The following is a 19,163-nucleotide window of genomic DNA, read 5'->3' on the forward strand; positions in this document are numbered from 1 at the left end:
CAGCCCCCGTGTGACAGAGTGTGAAGGTGATTCCTACCTCCTCTCAGCAGCTCAGTGTGAAGGTGATTCCTACCTCCTCTCAGCAGCTCAGTGTGAAGGTGACTCCTACCTCCTCTCAGCAGCTCAGTGTGAAGGTAGGCCAGCCCCCGTGTGACAGAGTGTGTGAGGCGGCAACAGCTGACCCAGTCTCCCGTCTGCAGACTCAGGTACTGACACAGAGAACCCTGGGGAGGAGAACAACAACGACGTGACTTTAATCTTTCATCGTAGACACACGGTTGTCAGCTCACTTCCCACCAGATTTCTACAGAGGGAGAAGAGGACGATGAGGAACAGGAGGATGAGGAAGAGGTGGAGGAGGAAGAAGAGATGGAGGAGGAAGAGGAAGTGGTGGAGGAGGAAGAGCTGGAGGAGGAAGAAGGGATGGAGGAGGAGGAAGAGGAAGTGGTGGAGGAGGAAGAGCTGGAGGAGGAAGAAGGGATGGAGGAGGAGGAAGAGGAGGATGAAGAGGAATAAGAGATGGAGGAGGAGGAAGAGGAGGATGAAGAGGACGAAGAGATGGAGGAGGAAGAGGTGGAGGAGGGAGAAGAGGGGTAGAGGAGGAAGAGGAGGAGGAAGAAGAGATGGAGGAGGAAGAAGGGATGGAGGAGGAGGAAGAGGAGGATGAAGAGGAATAAGAGATGGAGGAGGAGGAAGAGGAGGATGAAGAGGACGAAGAGATGGAGGAGGAAGAGGTGGAGGAGGGAGAAGAGGGGTAGAGGAGGAAGAGGAGGAGGAAGAAGAGATGGAGGAGGAAGAAGAGATGGAGGAGGAGGAAGAGGAGGATGAAGAGGACGAAGAGATGGAGGAGGAGGAAGAGGTGGAGGAGGAAGAAGAGATGGAGGAAGAGGAAGAGGAGGATGAAGAAGACGAAGAGGTGGAGGAGGAAGTGGTGGAGGAGAAAGAAGGTTGGTGGAGGAGGAAGAGGAGGAGGAAGAGGTGGACGAGGAAGTGGTGGAGGAGAAAGAAGGTTGGTGGAGGAGGAAGAGGAGGAGGAAGAGGAGAAGGAAAAGCTGGAGGAGGAGGAAAAGCTGGAGGAGGCAGAGGAAGATGTGGAGTAAGAGGTGGAGGAGGAAGCGGTGGAGGAGGAGGGGGAGGAGGAGGAGGGGGAGGTGGAGGAAGCGGTGGAGGAGGAGGGGGAGGAGGAGGAAGAGCAATCAAACCACATAACATCATGAAGAACAGCATCACTGGAGTCCGGGAGGTATATGTTATACACACTGCTGAACTGAGGACTGCGGCTACGTTCCAAATGGGACCCTATTCCTTATGGGTACTGGTCAAAAGTAGTCCACTATATAGGGAATAGGGTGCCATTTGAGATACCGGCTATGACGCACAGCCACAGAGAAAGAGAACAGTGAGCGTCCACGGACCTGAGGAATATGTTATATTACTATAAAAAAGACACGTCATGAGCCCTGGTTGTCATGGTGACAGACTGGCTACAGTAACACTACTCTCATGGGGGGGAAGAGAGACAGAGACAGAGAGAGAGACAGAGACACACAGAGAGAGAGACAGAGAGAGAGAGAGACACACAGAGAGAGAGACAGAGAGAGAGATACAGAGAGAGAGACAGAGAGAGAGAGAGACAGAGAGAGAGAGAGACAGAGAGAGAGAGAGAGAGACAGAAAGAGAGACAGAAAGACAGAGAGAGAGACAGAGAGACAGAGACAGAGACAGAGAGAGACAGAGAGAGAGACAGAGAGAGAGACAGAGAGAGAGACCGAGACAGAGAGAGAGACAGAGAGAGACAGAGAGAGAGAGAGAGAGAGAGAGACAGAGACAGAGAGAGAAACAGGGAGAGAGAGACAGAGACAGAGAGAGAGACAGACAGAGAGAGACAGAGAGAGAGACAGAGACAGAGAGAGAGAGAGACAGAGAGAGAGAGAGACAGAGAGAGAGACAGAGACAGAGACAGAAAGAGAGAGAAAGACAGAGAGAGAGACAGAGAGAGACAGAGACAGAGAGAGAAACAGGGAGAGAGAGACAGAGACAGAGAGAGAGACAGAGAGAGAGACAGAGACAGAGAGAGAAACAGGGAGAGAGAGACAGAGAGAGAGACAGAGAGAGAGACAGAGAGAGAGACAGAGAGAGAGAGAGAAACAGGGAGAGAGAGACAGAGAGAGAGACAAAGACAGAGAGAGAAACAGGGAGAGAGAGACAGAGAGAGAGACAGAGAGAGAGACAGAGAGAGAGACAGAGAGAGAGAGAGAAACAGGGAGAGAGAGACAGAGAGAGAGACAGAGACAGAGAGAGAAACAGAGAGAGAGACAGAGAGAGAGAGAGAGAGAGAGAGACAGAGAGAGAGACAGAGACAGAGAGAGAAACAGGGAGAGAGAGACAGAGAGAGAGACAGAGACCCCCCAATACGGAGTGTTTAACCAATATCTTCATAGCTACCTCAGGGTAGTAAAACAGCTTTTAAAAGAGAACACAAACATTTCCTGTAGTAGTGGTTACTTCCAACGTTGCAGTACCAGAGCATTTACACAACAATCTACTGATCTACAGTCTACAGATCTACAGTCTACTGATCTACAATCTACTGATCTATAGTCTACTGCTCTACAATCTACTGATCTATAGTCTACTGCTCTACAATCTACTGATCTACAGTCTACTGATCTACAATCTACTGATCTACAATCTACTGATCTACAATCTACTGATCTATAGTCTACTGCTCTACAATCTACTGATCTACAATCTACTGATCTACAATCTACGGATCTACAGTCTACTGATCTACAGGCTACTGATCTACAATCTACTGATCTACAATCTACTGATCTACAGTCTACTGATCTACAATCTACTGATCTACAATCTACTGATCTACAATCTACTGATCTATAGTCTACTGCTCTACAATCTACTGATCTACAATCTACTGATCTACAATCTACTGATCTATAGTCTACTGCTCTACAATCTACTGATCTACAATCTACTGATCTACAATCTACTGATCTATAGTCTACTGCTCTACAATCTACTGATCTAAAATCTACTGATCTATAGTCTACTGCTCTACAATCTACTGATCTACAATCTACTCATCTACAATCTACTGATCTATAGTCTACTGATCTACAGTCTACTCATCTACAATCTACTGATCTATAGTCTACTGATCTACAGTCTACAGATCTACAATCTACTGATGTACAATCTACTGTTCTATAGTCTACAGATCAACAGTCTACTGATCTACAGTCTACTGTTCTATAGTCTACAGATCTACAGTCTACTCATCTACAATCTACTGATCTATAGTCTACTGATCTACAGTCTACTGATCTACAGTCTACTGTTCTATAGTCTACAGATCTACAGTCTACTCATCTACAATCTACTGATCTACAGTCTACTGATCTATAGTCTACTGATCTATAGTCTACTGATCTACAATCTACTGTTCTATAGTCTACAGATCAACAGTCTACTGATCTACAGTCTACTGTTCTATAGTCTACAGATCTACAGTCTACTCATCTACAATCTACTGATCTACAGTCTACTGATCTATAGTCTACTGATCTATAGTCTACTGATCTACAGTCTACTGATCTATAGTCTACTGATCTACAATCTACTGATCTATAGTCTACTAATCTACAGTCTACTGTTCTACAGTCTACAGATCTACAGTCTACTCATCTACAATCTACTGATCTATAGTCTACTGATCTACAATCTACTGATCTATAGTCTACTGATATATAGTCTACTGATCTACAATCTACTGATCTACAATCTACTGATCTACAATCTACAGATCAACAGTCTACTGATCTACAATCTACAGATCTACAGTCTACTGATCTACAGTCTACTGATCTACAGTCTACTGTTCTATAGTCTACTGATCTACAATCTACAGATCTACAGTCTAATGAAGTACAGTCTACAGATCTACAATCTACTGATCTATAGTCTACTGATCTATAGTCTACTGATCTACAGTCTACTGATCTACAATCTACTGATCTATAGTCTACTGATCTACAATCTACTGATCTGTATCTGATAGAAGCAGCATTATGTTCTGTAGTTCTGTATCTGATAGAAGCAGCATTATGTTCTGTAGTTCTGTATCTGATAGAAGCAGCATTATGTTCTGTAGTTCTGTATCTGATAGAAGCAGCATTATGTTGTGTATCTGATAGAAGCAGCATTATGTTCTGTAGTTCTGTATCTGATAGAAGCAGCATTATGTTCTGTAGTTCTGTATCTGATTGAAGCAGCATTATGTTCTGTATCTGATTGAAGCAGCATTATGTCCTGTATCTGATAGAAGCAGCATTATGTTCTGTAGTTCTGTATCTGATAGAAGCAGCATTATGTTCTGTAGTTCTGTATCTGATAGAAGCAGCATTATGTTCTGTATCTGATAGAAGCAGCATTATGTTCTGTATCTGATAGAAGCAGCGTTATGTTCTGTCGTCCTGTATCTGATAGAAGCAGCATTATGTTCTGTATCTGATAGAAGCAGCATTATGTTCTGTAGTTCTGTATCTGATAGAAGCAGCATTATGTTCTGTATCTGATAGAAGCAGCGTTATGTTCTGTAGTTCTGTATCTGATAGAAGCAGCATTATGTTCTGTATCTGATAGAAGCAGCATTATGTTCTGTAGTTCTGTATCTGATAGAAGCAGCATTATGTTCTGTATCTGATAGAAGCAGCATGATATTCTGTATCTGATAGAAGCAGCATAATGTTCTGTATCTGATAGAAGCAGCATTATGTTCTGTATCTGATAGAAGCAGCATAATGTTCTGTATCTGATAGAAGCAGCGTTATGTTCTGTAGTTCTGTATCTGATAGAAGCAGCATTATGTTCTGTATCTGATAGAAGCAGCATTATGTTCTGTAGTTCTGTATCTGATAGAAGCAGCATTATGTTCTGTATCTGATAGAAGCAGCATGATATTCTGTATCTGATAGAAGCAGCATAATGTTCTGTATCTGATAGAAGCAGCATTATGTTCTGTATCTGATAGAAGCAGCATTATGTTCTGTATCTGATAGAAGCAGCATTATGTTCTGTATCTGATAGAAGCAGCATTATGTTCTGTAGTTCTGTATCTGATAGAAGCAGCATTATGTTCTGTATCTGATAGAAGCAGCATTATGGTTCTGTATCTGATAGAAGCAGCATTATGTTCTGTATCTGATAGAAGCAGCGTTATGTTCTGTATCTGATAGAAGCAGCGTTATGTTCTGTAGTTCTGTATCTGATAGAAGCAGCATTATGTTCTGTATCTGATAGAAGCAGCATTATGTTCTGTATCTGATAGAAGCAGCATTATGTTCTGTATCTGATAGAAGCAGCATTATGTTCTGTAGTTCTGTATCTGATAGAAGCAGCATTATGTTCTGTATCTGATAGAAGCAGCATGATATTCTGTATCTGATAGAAGCAGCATAATGTTCTGTATCTGATAGAAGCAGCATTATGTTCTGTATCTGATAGAAGCAGCATTATGTTCTGTATCTGATAGAAGCAGCATTATGTTCTGTATCTGATAGAAGCAGCATTATGTTCTGTAGTTCTGTATCTGATAGAAGCAGCATTATGTTCTGTATCTGATAGAAGCAGCATTATGTTCTGTATCTGATAGAAGCAGCATTATGTTCTGTATCTGATAGAAGCAGCATTATGTTCTGTAGTTCTGTATCTGATAGAAGCAGCATTATGTTCTGTAGTTCTGTATCTGATAGAAGCAGCATTATGTTCTGTATCTGATAGAAGCAGCGTTATGTTCTGTAGTTAATAGAAGCAGCATTATGTTCTGTATCTGATAGAAGCAGCATTATGTTCTGTAGTTCTGTATCTGATAGAAGCAGCATTATGTTCTGTATCTGATAGAAGCAGCATTATGTTCTGTATCTGATAGAAGCAGCATTATGTTCTGTATCTGATAGAAGCAGCATTATGTTCTGTAGTTCTGTATCTGATAGAAGCAGCATTATGTTCTGTAGTTCTGTATCTGATAGAAGCAGCATTATGTTCTGTATCTGATAGAAGCAGCATTATGTTCTGTATCTGATAGAAGCAGCATTATGTTTTGTAGTTCTGTATCTGATAGAAGCAGTGTTATGTTCTGTATCTGATAGAAGCAGCATTATGTTCTGTATCTGATAGAAGCAGCATTATGTTCTGTAGTTCTGTATCTGATAGAAGCAGCCTTATGTTCTGTATCTGATAGAAGCAGCATTATGTTCTGTAGTTCTGTATCTGATAGAAGCAGCATTATGTTCTGTAGTTCTGTATCTGATAGAAGCAGCGTTATGTTCTGTATTTGATAGAAGCAGCATTATGTTCTGTAGTTCTGTATCTGATAGAAGCAGCATTATGTTCTGTATCTGATAGAAGCAGCATTATGTTCTGTATCTGATAGAAGCAGCATTATGTTCTGTAGTTCTGTATCTGATAGAAGCAGCATTATGTTCTGTATCTGATAGAAGCAGCATTATGTTCTGTATCTGATAGAAGCAGCATTATGTTCTGTATCTGATAGAAGCAGCATTATGTTCTGTAGTTCTGTATCTGATAGAAGCAGCATTATGTTCTGTAGTTCTGTATCTGATAGAAGCAGCATTATGTTCTGTATCTGATAGAAGCAGCATTATGTTCTGTATCTGATAGAAGCAGCATTATGTTTTGTAGTTCTGTATCTGATAGAAGCAGTGTTATGTTCTGTATCTGATAGAAGCAGCATTATGTTCTGTATCTGATAGAAGCAGCATTATGTTCTGTAGTTCTGTATCTGATAGAAGCAGCCTTATGTTCTGTATCTGATAGAAGCAGCATTATGTTCTGTAGTTCTGTATCTGATAGAAGCAGCATTATGTTCTGTAGTTCTGTATCTGATAGAAGCAGCGTTATGTTCTGTATTTGATAGAAGCAGCATTATGTTCTGTAGTTCTGTATCTGATAGAAGCAGCGTTATGTTCTGTAGTTCTGTATCTGATAGAAGCAGCATTATGTTCTGTATCTGATAGAAGCAGCATTATGTTCTGTATCTGATAGAAGCAGCATTATGTTCTGTAGTTCTGTATCTGATAGAAGCAGCATTATGTTCTGTATCTGATAGAAGCAGTGTTATGTTCTGTATCTGATAGAAGCAGCATTATGTTCTGTATCTGATAGAAGCAGCATTATGTTCTGTATCTGATAGAAGCAGCATTATGTTCTGTAGTTCTGTATCTGATAGAAGCAGCATTATGTTCTGTATCTGATAGAAGCAGCATTATGTTCTGTAGTTCTGTATCTGATAGAAGCAGCATTATGTTCTGTAGTTCTGTATCTGATAGAAGCAGCATTATGTTCTGTATCTGATAGAAGCAGCATTATGTTCTGTATCTGATAGAAGCAGCATTATGTTCTGTAGTTCTGTATCTGATAGAAGCAGCATTATGTTCTGTATCTGATAGAAGCAGCATTATATTCTGTATCTGATAGAAGCAGCATTATGTTCTGTAGTTCTGTATCTGATAGAAGCAGCATTATGTTCTGTAGTTCTGTATCTGATAGAAGCAGCATTACGTTCTGTATCTGATAGAAGCAGCGTTATGTTCTGTATCTGATAGAAGCAGCATTAAGTTCTGTATCTGATAGAAGCAGCATTATGTTCTGTATCTGATAGAAGCAGCATTATGTTCTGTAGTTCTGTATCTGATAGAAGCAGCATTATGTTCTGTATCTGATAGAAGCAGCATTATGTTCTGTATCTGATAGAAGCAGTGTTATGTTCTGTATCTGATAGAAGCAGCATTATGTTCTGTATCTGATAGAAGCAGCATTATGTTCTGTATCTGATAGAAGCAGCATTATGTTCTGTATCTGATAGAAGCAGCATTATGTTCTGTATCTGATAGAAGCAGCATTATGTTCTGTAGTTCTGTATCTGATTGAAGCAGCATTATGTTCTGTATCTGATAGAAGCAGCATTATGTTCTGTAGTTCTGTATCTGATAGAAGCAGCATTATGTTCTGTATCTGATAGAAGCAGCATTATATTCTGTATCTGATAGAAGCAGCGTTATGTTCTGTAGTTCTGTATCTGATAGAAGCAGCATTATTTTCTGTAGTTCTGTATCTGATAGAAGCAGCATTATGTTCTGTAGTTCTGTATCTGATAGAAGCAGCATTATGGTTCTGTATCTGATAGAAGCAGCATTATGTTCTGTAGTTAATAGAAGCAGCATTATGTTCTGTATCTGATAGAAGCAGCATTATGTTCTGTAGTTCTGTATCTGATAGAAGCAGCATTATATTCTGTAGTTCTGTATCTGATAGAAGCAGCATTATGTTCTGTAGTTCTGTATCTGATAGAAGCAGCATTATTTTCTGTAGTTCTGTATCTGATAGAAGCAGCATTATGTTCTGTAGTTCTGTATCTGATAGAAGCAGCATTATGTTCTGTATCTGATAGAAGCAGCGTTATGTTCTGTAGTTCTGTATCTGATAGAAGCAGCATTATGTTCTGTAGTTCTGTATCTGATTGAAGCAGCATTATGTTCTGTATCTGATTGAAGCAGCATTATGTCCTGTATCTGATAGAAGCAGCATTATGTTCTGTAGTTCTGTATCTGATAGAAGCAGCATTATGTTCTGTAGTTCTGTATCTGATAGAAGCAGCATTATGTTCTGTATCTGATAGAAGCAGCATTATGTTCTGTATCTGATAGAAGCAGCGTTATGTTCTGTAGTCCTGTATCTGATAGAAGCAGCATTATGTTCTGTATCTGATAGAAGCAGCATTATGTTCTGTAGTTCTGTATCTGATAGAAGCAGCATTATGTTCTGTATCTGATAGAAGCAGCGTTATGTTCTGTAGTTCTGTATCTGATAGAAGCAGCATTATGTTCTGTATCTGATAGAAGCAGCATTATGTTCTGTAGTTCTGTATCTGATAGAAGCAGCATTATGTTCTGTATCTGATAGAAGCAGCATGATATTCTGTATCTGATAGAAGCAGCATAATGTTCTGTATCTGATAGAAGCAGCATTATGTTCTGTATCTGATAGAAGCAGCATAATGTTCTGTATCTGATAGAAGCAGCGTTATGTTCTGTAGTTCTGTATCTGATAGAAGCAGCATTATGTTCTGTATCTGATAGAAGCAGCATTATGTTCTGTAGTTCTGTATCTGATAGAAGCAGCATTATGTTCTGTATCTGATAGAAGCAGCATGATATTCTGTATCTGATAGAAGCAGCATAATGTTCTGTATCTGATAGAAGCAGCATTATGTTCTGTATCTGATAGAAGCAGCATTATGTTCTGTATCTGATAGAAGCAGCATTATGTTCTGTATCTGATAGAAGCAGCATTATGTTCTGTAGTTCTGTATCTGATAGAAGCAGCATTATGTTCTGTATCTGATAGAAGCAGCATTATGTTCTGTATCTGATAGAAGCAGCATTATGTTCTGTATCTGATAGAAGCAGCGTTATGTTCTGTATCTGATAGAAGCAGCGTTATGTTCTGTAGTTCTGTATCTGATAGAAGCAGCATTATGTTCTGTATCTGATAGAAGCAGCATTATGTTCTGTATCTGATAGAAGCAGCATTATGTTCTGTATCTGATAGAAGCAGCATTATGTTCTGTAGTTCTGTATCTGATAGAAGCAGCATTATGTTCTGTATCTGATAGAAGCAGCATGATATTCTGTATCTGATAGAAGCAGCATAATGTTCTGTATCTGATAGAAGCAGCATTATGTTCTGTATCTGATAGAAGCAGCATTATGTTCTGTATCTGATAGAAGCAGCATTATGTTCTGTATCTGATAGAAGCAGCATTATGTTCTGTAGTTCTGTATCTGATAGAAGCAGCATTATGTTCTGTATCTGATAGAAGCAGCATTATGTTCTGTATCTGATAGAAGCAGCATTATGTTCTGTATCTGATAGAAGCAGCATTATGTTCTGTAGTTCTGTATCTGATAGAAGCAGCATTATGTTCTGTAGTTCTGTATCTGATAGAAGCAGCATTATGTTCTGTATCTGATAGAAGCAGCGTTATGTTCTGTAGTTAATAGAAGCAGCATTATGTTCTGTATCTGATAGAAGCAGCATTATGTTCTGTAGTTCTGTATCTGATAGAAGCAGCATTATGTTCTGTATCTGATAGAAGCAGCATTATGTTCTGTATCTGATAGAAGCAGCATTATGTTCTGTATCTGATAGAAGCAGCATTATGTTCTGTAGTTCTGTATCTGATAGAAGCAGCATTATGTTCTGTAGTTCTGTATCTGATAGAAGCAGCAGTATGTTCTGTATCTGATAGAAGCAGCATTATGTTCTGTATCTGATAGAAGCAGCATTATGTTTTGTAGTTCTGTATCTGATAGAAGCAGTGTTATGTTCTGTATCTGATAGAAGCAGCATTATGTTCTGTATCTGATAGAAGCAGCATTATGTTCTGTAGTTCTGTATCTGATAGAAGCAGCATTATGTTCTGTATCTGATAGAAGCAGCATGATATTCTGTATCTGATAGAAGCAGCATAATGTTCTGTATCTGATAGAAGCAGCATTATGTTCTGTATCTGATAGAAGCAGCATTATGTTCTGTATCTGATAGAAGCAGCATTATGTTCTGTATCTGATAGAAGCAGCATTATGTTCTGTAGTTCTGTATCTGATAGAAGCAGCATTATGTTCTGTATCTGATAGAAGCAGCATTATGTTCTGTATCTGATAGAAGCAGCATTATGTTCTGTATCTGATAGAAGCAGCGTTATGTTCTGTATCTGATAGAAGCAGCGTTATGTTCTGTAGTTCTGTATCTGATAGAAGCAGCATTATGTTCTGTATCTGATAGAAGCAGCATTATGTTCTGTATCTGATAGAAGCAGCATTATGTTCTGTATCTGATAGAAGCAGCATTATGTTCTGTAGTTCTGTATCTGATAGAAGCAGCATTATGTTCTGTATCTGATAGAAGCAGCATGATCTTCTGTATCTGATAGAAGCAGCATTATGTTCTGTATCTGATAGAAGCAGCATTATGTTCTGTATCTGATAGAAGCAGCATTATGTTCTGTATCTGATAGAAGCAGCATTATGTTCTGTATCTGATAGAAGCAGCATTATGTTCTGTAGTTCTGTATCTGATAGAAGCAGCATTATGTTCTGTATCTGATAGAAGCAGCATTATGTTCTGTATCTGATAGAAGCAGCATTATGTTCTGTATCTGATAGAAGCAGCATTATGTTCTGTAGTTCTGTATCTGATAGAAGCAGCATTATGTTCTGTAGTTCTGTATCTGATAGAAGCAGCATTATGTTCTGTATCTGATAGAAGCAGCGTTATGTTCTGTAGTCTGATAGAAGCAGCATTATGTTCTGTATCTGATAGAAGCAGCATTATGTTCTGTAGTTCTGTATCTGATAGAAGCAGCATTATGTTCTGTATCTGATAGAAGCAGCATTATGTTCTGTATCTGATAGAAGCAGCATTATGTTCTGTATCTGATAGAAGCAGCATTATGTTCTGTAGTTCTGTATCTGATAGAAGCAGCATTATGTTCTGTAGTTCTGTATCTGATAGAAGCAGCAGTATGTGTTCTGTATCTGATAGAAGCAGCATTATGTGTTCTGTATCTGATAGAAGCAGCATTATGTTTTGTAGTTCTGTATCTGATAGAAGCAGCGTTATGTTCTGTATCTGATAGAAGCAGCATTATGTTCTGTATCTGATAGAAGCAGCATTATGTTCTGTAGTTCTGTATCTGATAGAAGCAGCCTTATGTTCTGTATCTGATAGAAGCAGCATTATGTTCTGTAGTTCTGTATCTGATAGAAGCAGCATTATGTTCTGTAGTTCTGTATCTGATAGAAGCAGCATTATGTTCTGTATCTGATAGAAGCAGCATTATGTTCTGTAGTTCTGTATCTGATAGAAGCAGCATTATGTTCTGTAGTTCTGTATCTGATAGAAGCAGCATTATGTTCTGTATCTGATAGAAGCAGCATTATGTTCTGTATCTGATAGAAGCAGCATTATGTTCTGTAGTTCTGTATCTGATAGAAGCAGCATTATGTTCTGTATCTGATAGAAGCAGCGTTATGTTCTGTATCTGATAGAAGCAGCATTATGTTCTGTATCTGATAGAAGCAGCATTATGTTCTGTATCTGATAGAAGCAGCATTATGTTCTGTAGTTCTGTATCTGATAGAAGCAGCATTATGTTCTGTATCTGATAGAAGCAGCATTATGTTCTGTAGTTCTGTATCTGATAGAAGCAGCATTATGTTCTGGTTCTGTATCTGATAGAAGCAGCATTATGTTCTGTATCTGATAGAAGCAGCATTATGTTCTGTATCTGATAGAAGCAGCATTATGTTCTGTAGTTCTGTATCTGATAGAAGCAGCATTATGTTCTGTATCTGATAGAAGCAGCATTATGTTCTGTATCTGATAGAAGCAGCATTATGTTCGTAGTTCTGTATCTGATAGAAGCAGCATTATGTTCTGTAGTTCTGTATCTGATAGAAGCAGCATTATGTTCTGTATCTGATAGAAGCAGCATTATGTTCTGTATCTGATAGAAGCAGCATTATGAGTTCTGTATCTGATAGAAGCAGCATTATGTTCTGTATCTGATAGAAGCAGCATTATGTTCTGTAGTTCTGTATCTGATAGAAGCAGCATTATGGTTCTGTATCTGATAGAAGCAGCATTATCGGTTCTGTATCTGATAGAAGCAGCATTATGTTCTGTATCTGATAGAAGCAGCATTATGGTTCTGTATCTGATAGAAGCAGCATTATGTTCTGTATCTGATAGAAGCAGCATTATGTTCTGTATCTGATAGAAGCAGCATTATGTTCTGTATCTGATAGAAGCAGCGTTATGTTCTGTAGTTCTGTATCTGATAGAAGCAGCATTATGTTCTGTATCTGATAGAAGCAGCATTATGTTCTGTAGTTCTGTATCTGATAGAAGCAGCATTATGTTCTGTATCTGATAGAAGCAGCATTATGTTCTGTAGTTCTGTATCTGATAGAAGCAGCATTATGGTTCTGTATCTGATAGAAGCAGCATTATGTTCTGTATCTGATAGAAGCAGCATTATGTTCTGTATCTGATAGAAGCAGCGTTATGTTCTGTAGTTCTGTATCTGATAGAAGCAGCATTATGTTCTGTAGTTCTGTATCTGATAGAAGCAGCATTATGTTCTGTATCTGATAGAAGCAGCATTATTGTTCTGTATCTGATAGAAGCAGCATTATGTTCTGTAGTTCTGTATCTGATAGAAGCAGCATTATGTTCTGTATCTGATAGAAGCAGCATTATTTCTAGTTCTGTATCTGATAGAAGCAGCATTATTTCGTAGTTCTGTATCTGATAGAAGCAGCATTATTTGGTTCTGTATCTGATAGAAGCAGCATTATGTGTTCTGTATCTGATAGAAGCAGCATTATGTTCTGTATCTGATAGAAGCAGCATTATGTTCTGTAGTTCTGTATCTGATAGAAGCAGCATTATGTTCTGTATCTGATAGAAGCAGCATTATGTTCTGTATCTGATAGAAGCAGCATTATGTTCTGTATCTGATAGAAGCAGCATTATGTTCTGTAGTTCTGTATCTGATAGAAGCAGCATTATGTTGGTTCTGTATCTGATAGAAGCAGCATTATGTTCTGTATCTGATAGAAGCAGCGTTATGTTCTGTAGTTCTGTATCTGATAGAAGCAGCATTATGTTCTGTATCTGATAGAAGCAGCATTATGTTCTGTAGTTCTGTATCTGATAGAAGCAGCATTATGTTCTGTATCTGATAGAAGCAGCGTTATGGTTCTGTATCTGATAGAAGCAGCATTATGTTCTGTATCTGATAGAAGCAGCATTATGTTCTGTAGTTCTGTATCTGATAGAAGCAGCATTATGTTCTGTAGTTCTGTATCTGATAGAAGCAGCATTATGTTCTGTATCTGATAGAAGCAGCATTATGTTCTGTATCTGATAGAAGCAGCATTATGTTCTGTATCTGATAGAAGCAGCATTATGTTCTGTATCTGATAGAAGCAGCATTATGTTCTGTAGTTCTGTATCTGATAGAAGCAGCATTATGTTCTGTATCTGATATAAGCAGCATTATGTTCTGTATCTGATAGAAGCAGCATTCTGTTCTGTAGGTCTGTATCTGATAGAAGCAGCATTATGTAGTTCTGTATCTGATAGAAGCAGCATTATGTTCTGTATCTGATAGAAGCAGCATTATGTTCTGTATCTGATAGAAGCAGCGTTATGTTCTGTAGTTCTGTATCTGATAGAAGCAGCATTATGTTCTGTATCTGATAGAAGCAGCATTATGTTCTGTATCTGATAGAAGCAGCATTATGTTCTGTATCTGATAGAAGCAGCATTATGTTCTGTATCTGATAGAAGCAGCATTATGTTCTGTATCTGATAGAAGCAGCATTATGTTCTGTATCTGATAGAAGCAGCATTATGTTCTGTAGAGTTCTGTATCTGATAGAAGCAGCATTATGTTCTGTATCTGATAGAAGCAGCATTATGTTCTGTATCTGATAGAAGCAGCATTATGTTCTGTATCTGATAGAAGCAGCATTATGTTCTGTAGTTCTGTATCTGATAGAAGCAGCATTATGTTCTGTATCTGATAGAAGCAGCATTATGTTCTGTATCTGATAGAAGCAGCATTATGTTCTGTAGTTCTGTATCTGATAGAAGCAGCATTAGTGTAGTTCTGTATCTGATAGAAGCAGCATTATGTTCTGTATCTGATAGAAGCAGCGTTATGTTCTGTATCTGATAGAAGCAGCATTATTGTGTTCTGTATCTGATAGAAGCAGCATTATGTTCTGTAGTTCTGTATCTGATAGAAGCAGCATTATGGTTCTGTATCTGATAGAAGCAGCATTATGTTCTGTATCTGATAGAAGCTATGTTCTGTATCTGATAGAAGCAGCATTATGTTCTGTAGTTCTGTATCTGATAGAAGCAGCGTTATGTTCTGTATCTGATAGAAGCAGCATTATGTTCTGTATCTGATAGAAGCAGCATTATGTTCTGTATCTGATAGAAGCAGCATTATGTTCTGTAGTTCTGTATCTGATAGAAGCAGCATTATGTTCTGTAGTTCTGTATCTGATAGAAGCAGCATTATGTTCTGTAGTTCTGTATCTGATAGAAGCAGCATTATGTTCTGTATCTGATAGAAGCAGCATTATGTTCTGTATGAGCAGCTTATGTTCTGTATCTGATAGAAGCAGCATTATGTTCTGTATCTGATAGAAGCAGCATTATTTCTGTGTTCTGTATCTGATAGAAGCAGCATTATGTTCTGTAGTTCTGTATCTGATAGAAGCAGCATTATTTCTGTGTTCTGTATCTGATAGAAGCAGCATTATGTTCTGGTTCTGTATCTGATAGAAGCAGCATTATGGTTCTGTATCTGATAGAAGCAGCATTATGGTTCTGTATCTGATAGAAGCAGCATTATGTTCTGTAGTTCTGTATCTGATAGAAGCAGCATTATGTTCTGTATCTGATAGAAGCAGCATTATTTGTGTTCTGTATCTGATAGAAGCAGCATTATGTTCTGTGTTCTGTATCTGATAGAAGCAGCATTATTGTTCTGTATCTGATAGAAGCAGCATTATGTTCTGTAGTTCTGTATCTGATAGAAGCAGCATTATGTTCTGTATCTGATAGAAGCAGCATTATGTTCTGTAGTTCTGTATCTGATAGAAGCAGCATTATGTTCTGTAGTTCTGTATCTGATAGAAGCAGCATTATGTTCTGTAGTTCTGTATCTGATAGAAGCAGCATTATAGTTCTGTATCTGATAGAAGCAGCATTATGTTCTGTATCTGATAGAAGCAGCATTATCTGTTCTGTATCTGATAGAAGCAGCATTATGTTCTGTAGTTCTGTATCTGATAGAAGCAGCATTATGTTCTGTAGTTCTGTATCTGATAGAAGCAGCATTATTTGTGTTCTGTATCTGATAGAAGCAGCATTATGTTCTGTAGTTCTGTATCTGATAGAAGCAGCATTATGTTCTGTATCTGATAGAAGCAGCATTATAGTTCTGTATCTGATAGAAGCAGCATTATGTTCTGTAGTTCTGTATCTGATAGAAGCAGCATTATGTTCTGAGTTCTGTATCTGATAGAAGCAGCATTATGTTCTGTAGTTCTGTATCTGATAGAAGCAGCATTATGTTGTTCTGTATCTGATAGAAGCAGCATTATGTTCTGTATCTGATAGAAGCAGCATTATGTTCTGTAGTTCTGTATCTGATAGAAGCAGCATTATGTTCTGTAGTTCTGTATCTGATAGAAGCAGCATTATGTTCTGTAGTTCTGTATCTGATAGAAGCAGCGTTATGTTCTGTAGTTCTGTATCTGATAGAAGCAGCATTATGTTCTGTAGTTCTGTATCTGATAGAAGCAGCATTATGTTCTGTATCTGATAGAAGCAGCGTTATGTTCTGTAGTTCTGTATCTGATAGAAGCAGCATTATGTTCTGTAGTTCTGTATCTGATAGAAGCAGCATTATGTTCTGTAGTTCTGTATCTGATAGAAGCAGCATTATGTTCTGTAGTTCTGTATCTGATAGAAGCAGCGTTATGTTCTGTAGTTCTGTATCTGATAGAAGCAGCATTATGTTCTGTATCTGATAGAAGCAGCGTTATGTTCTGTAGTTCTGTATCTGATAGAAGCAGCATTATGTCTGTAGTTCTGTATCTGATAGAAGCAGCATTATGTTCTGTATCTGATAGAAGCAGCATTATGTTCTGTAGTTCTGTATCTGATAGAAGCAGCGTTATGTTCTGTAGTTCTGTATCTGATAGAAGCAGCATTATGTGTTCTGTATCTGATAGAAGCAGCATTATTTGGTTCTGTATCTGATAGAAGCAGCATTATGTTCTGTAGTTCTGTATCTGATAGAAGCAGCGTTATGTTCTGTAGTTCTGTATCTGATAGAAGCAGCGTTATGTTCTGTAGTTCTGTATCTGATAGAAGCAGCATTATGTTCTGTATCTGATAGAAGCAGCATTATTCTGTGTTCTGTATCTGATAGAAGCAGCATTATGTTCTGTAGTTCTGTATCTGATAGAAGCAGCATTATGTTCTGTATCTGATAGAAGCAGCATTATGTTCTGTATCTGATAGAAGCAGCGTTATGTTCTGTAGTTCTGTATCTGATAGAAGCAGCATTATGTTCTGTATCTGATAGAAGCAGCTTTGGTTCTGTATCTGATAGAAGCAGCATTATGTTCTGGTTCTGTATCTGATAGAAGCAGCATTATGTTCTGTATCTGATAGAAGCAGCATTATGTTCTGTAGTTCTGTATCTGATAGAAGCAGCATTATGTTCTGTAGTTCTGTATCTGATAGAAGCAGCATTATGGTTCTGTATCTGATAGAAGCAGCGTTATGTTCTGTAGTTCTGTATCTGATAGAAGCAGCATTATGGTTCTGTATCTGATAGAAGCAGCATTATTAGTTCTGTATCTGATAGAAGCAGCATTATGTTCTGTGTTCTGTATCTGATAGAAGCAGCGTTATGTTCTGTAGTTCTGTATCTGATAGAAGCAGCATTATGTTCTGTGTTCTGTATCTGATAGAAGCAGCATTATGTTCTGTAGTTCTGTATCTGATAGAAGCAGCATTATGGTTCTGTATCTGATAGAAGCAGCGTTATGTTCTGTAGTTCTGTATCTGATAGAAGCAGCATTATGTTCTGTAGTTCTGTATCTGATAGAAGCAGCATTATGTTGTAGTTCTGTATCTGATAGAAGCAGCATTATGTGTTCTGTATCTGATAGAAGCAGCGTTATGTTCTGTAGTTCTGTATCTGATAGAAGCAGCATTATGTTCTGTATCTGATAGAAGCAGCATTATGTCTGTAGTTCTGTATCTGATAGAAGCAGCATTATCTGTAGTTCTGTATCTGATAGAAGCAGCATTATGTTCTGTATCTGATAGAAGCAGCATTATGTGTTCTGTATCTGATAGAAGCAGCGTTATGTTCTGTAGTTCTGTATCTGATAGAAGCAGCATTATTGTTCTGTATCTGATAGAAGCAGCATTATGTTCTGTATCTGATAGAAGCAGCATTATGTTCTGTATCTGATAGAAGCAGCATTATGTTCTGTATCTGATAGAAGCAGCATTATCGTAGTTCTGTATCTGATAGAAGCAGCATTATGTTCTGTATCTGATAGAAGCAGCATTATGTTCTGTGTTCTGTATCTGATAGAAGCAGCATTATGTTCTGTATCTGATAGAAGCAGCATTATGTTCTGTATCTGATAGAAGCAGCATTATGTTCTGTATCTGATAGAAGCAGCATTATTTGTTCTGTATCTGATAGAAGCAGCATTATGTTCTGTATCTGATAGAAGCAGCATTATGTTCTGTATCTGATAGAAGCAGCATTATGTTCTGTATCTGATAGAAGCAGCATTATGTTCTGTAGTTCTGTATCTGATAGAAGCAGCATTATGGTTCTGTATCTGATAGAAGCAGCATTATGTTCTGTATCTGATAGAAGCAGCATTATGTTCTGTATCTGATAGAAGCAGCATTATGTTCTGTAGTTCTGTATCTGATAGAAGCAGCATTATGTTCTGTATCTGATAGAAGCAGCATTATGTTCTGTATCTGATAGAAGCAGCATTATGTTCTGTATCTGATAGAAGCAGCATTATGTTCTGTAGTTCTGTATCTGATAGAAGCAGCATTATGTTCTGTATCTGATAGAAGCAGCATTATGGTTCTGTATCTGATAGAAGCAGCATTATGTTCTGTATCTGATAGAAGCAGCATTATGTTCTGTTAGAGTTCTGTATCTGATAGAAGCAGCATTATGTTCTGTAGTTCTGTATCTGATAGAAGCAGCATTATGTTCTGTATCTGATAGAAGCAGCATTATGGTTCTGTATCTGATAGAAGCAGCATTATGTTCTGTATCTGATAGAAGCAGCATTATGTTCTGTATCTGATAGAAGCAGCATTATGTTCTGTAGTTCTGTATCTGATAGAAGCAGCATTATGTTCTGTATCTGATAGAAGCAGCATTATGTTCTGTATGTTCTGTATCTGATAGAAGCAGCATT

At 38.2% G+C, this 19,163-nt stretch overlaps 1 protein-coding gene across 1 annotated transcript in view; it reads right to left on the reverse strand.

Moving 5' to 3' along the window:
- The window catches only part of bmpr2b (bone morphogenetic protein receptor, type II b (serine/threonine kinase)), a 137,514-nt gene that overhangs the window by 32,754 nt on the left and 85,597 nt on the right, over positions 1-19,163 (reverse strand). The window contains exon 7 of the mRNA XM_045704929.1: positions 110-224. Within this exon, the coding sequence (XP_045560885.1) occupies positions 110-224 (115 nt within the window). The remainder of the gene's footprint in view (positions 1-109; positions 225-19,163) is intronic.

Source organism: Salmo salar, chromosome ssa21, assembly GCF_905237065.1.
Source record: "Salmo salar chromosome ssa21, Ssal_v3.1, whole genome shotgun sequence".
Taxonomy (NCBI): domain Eukaryota; kingdom Metazoa; phylum Chordata; class Actinopteri; order Salmoniformes; family Salmonidae; genus Salmo; species Salmo salar.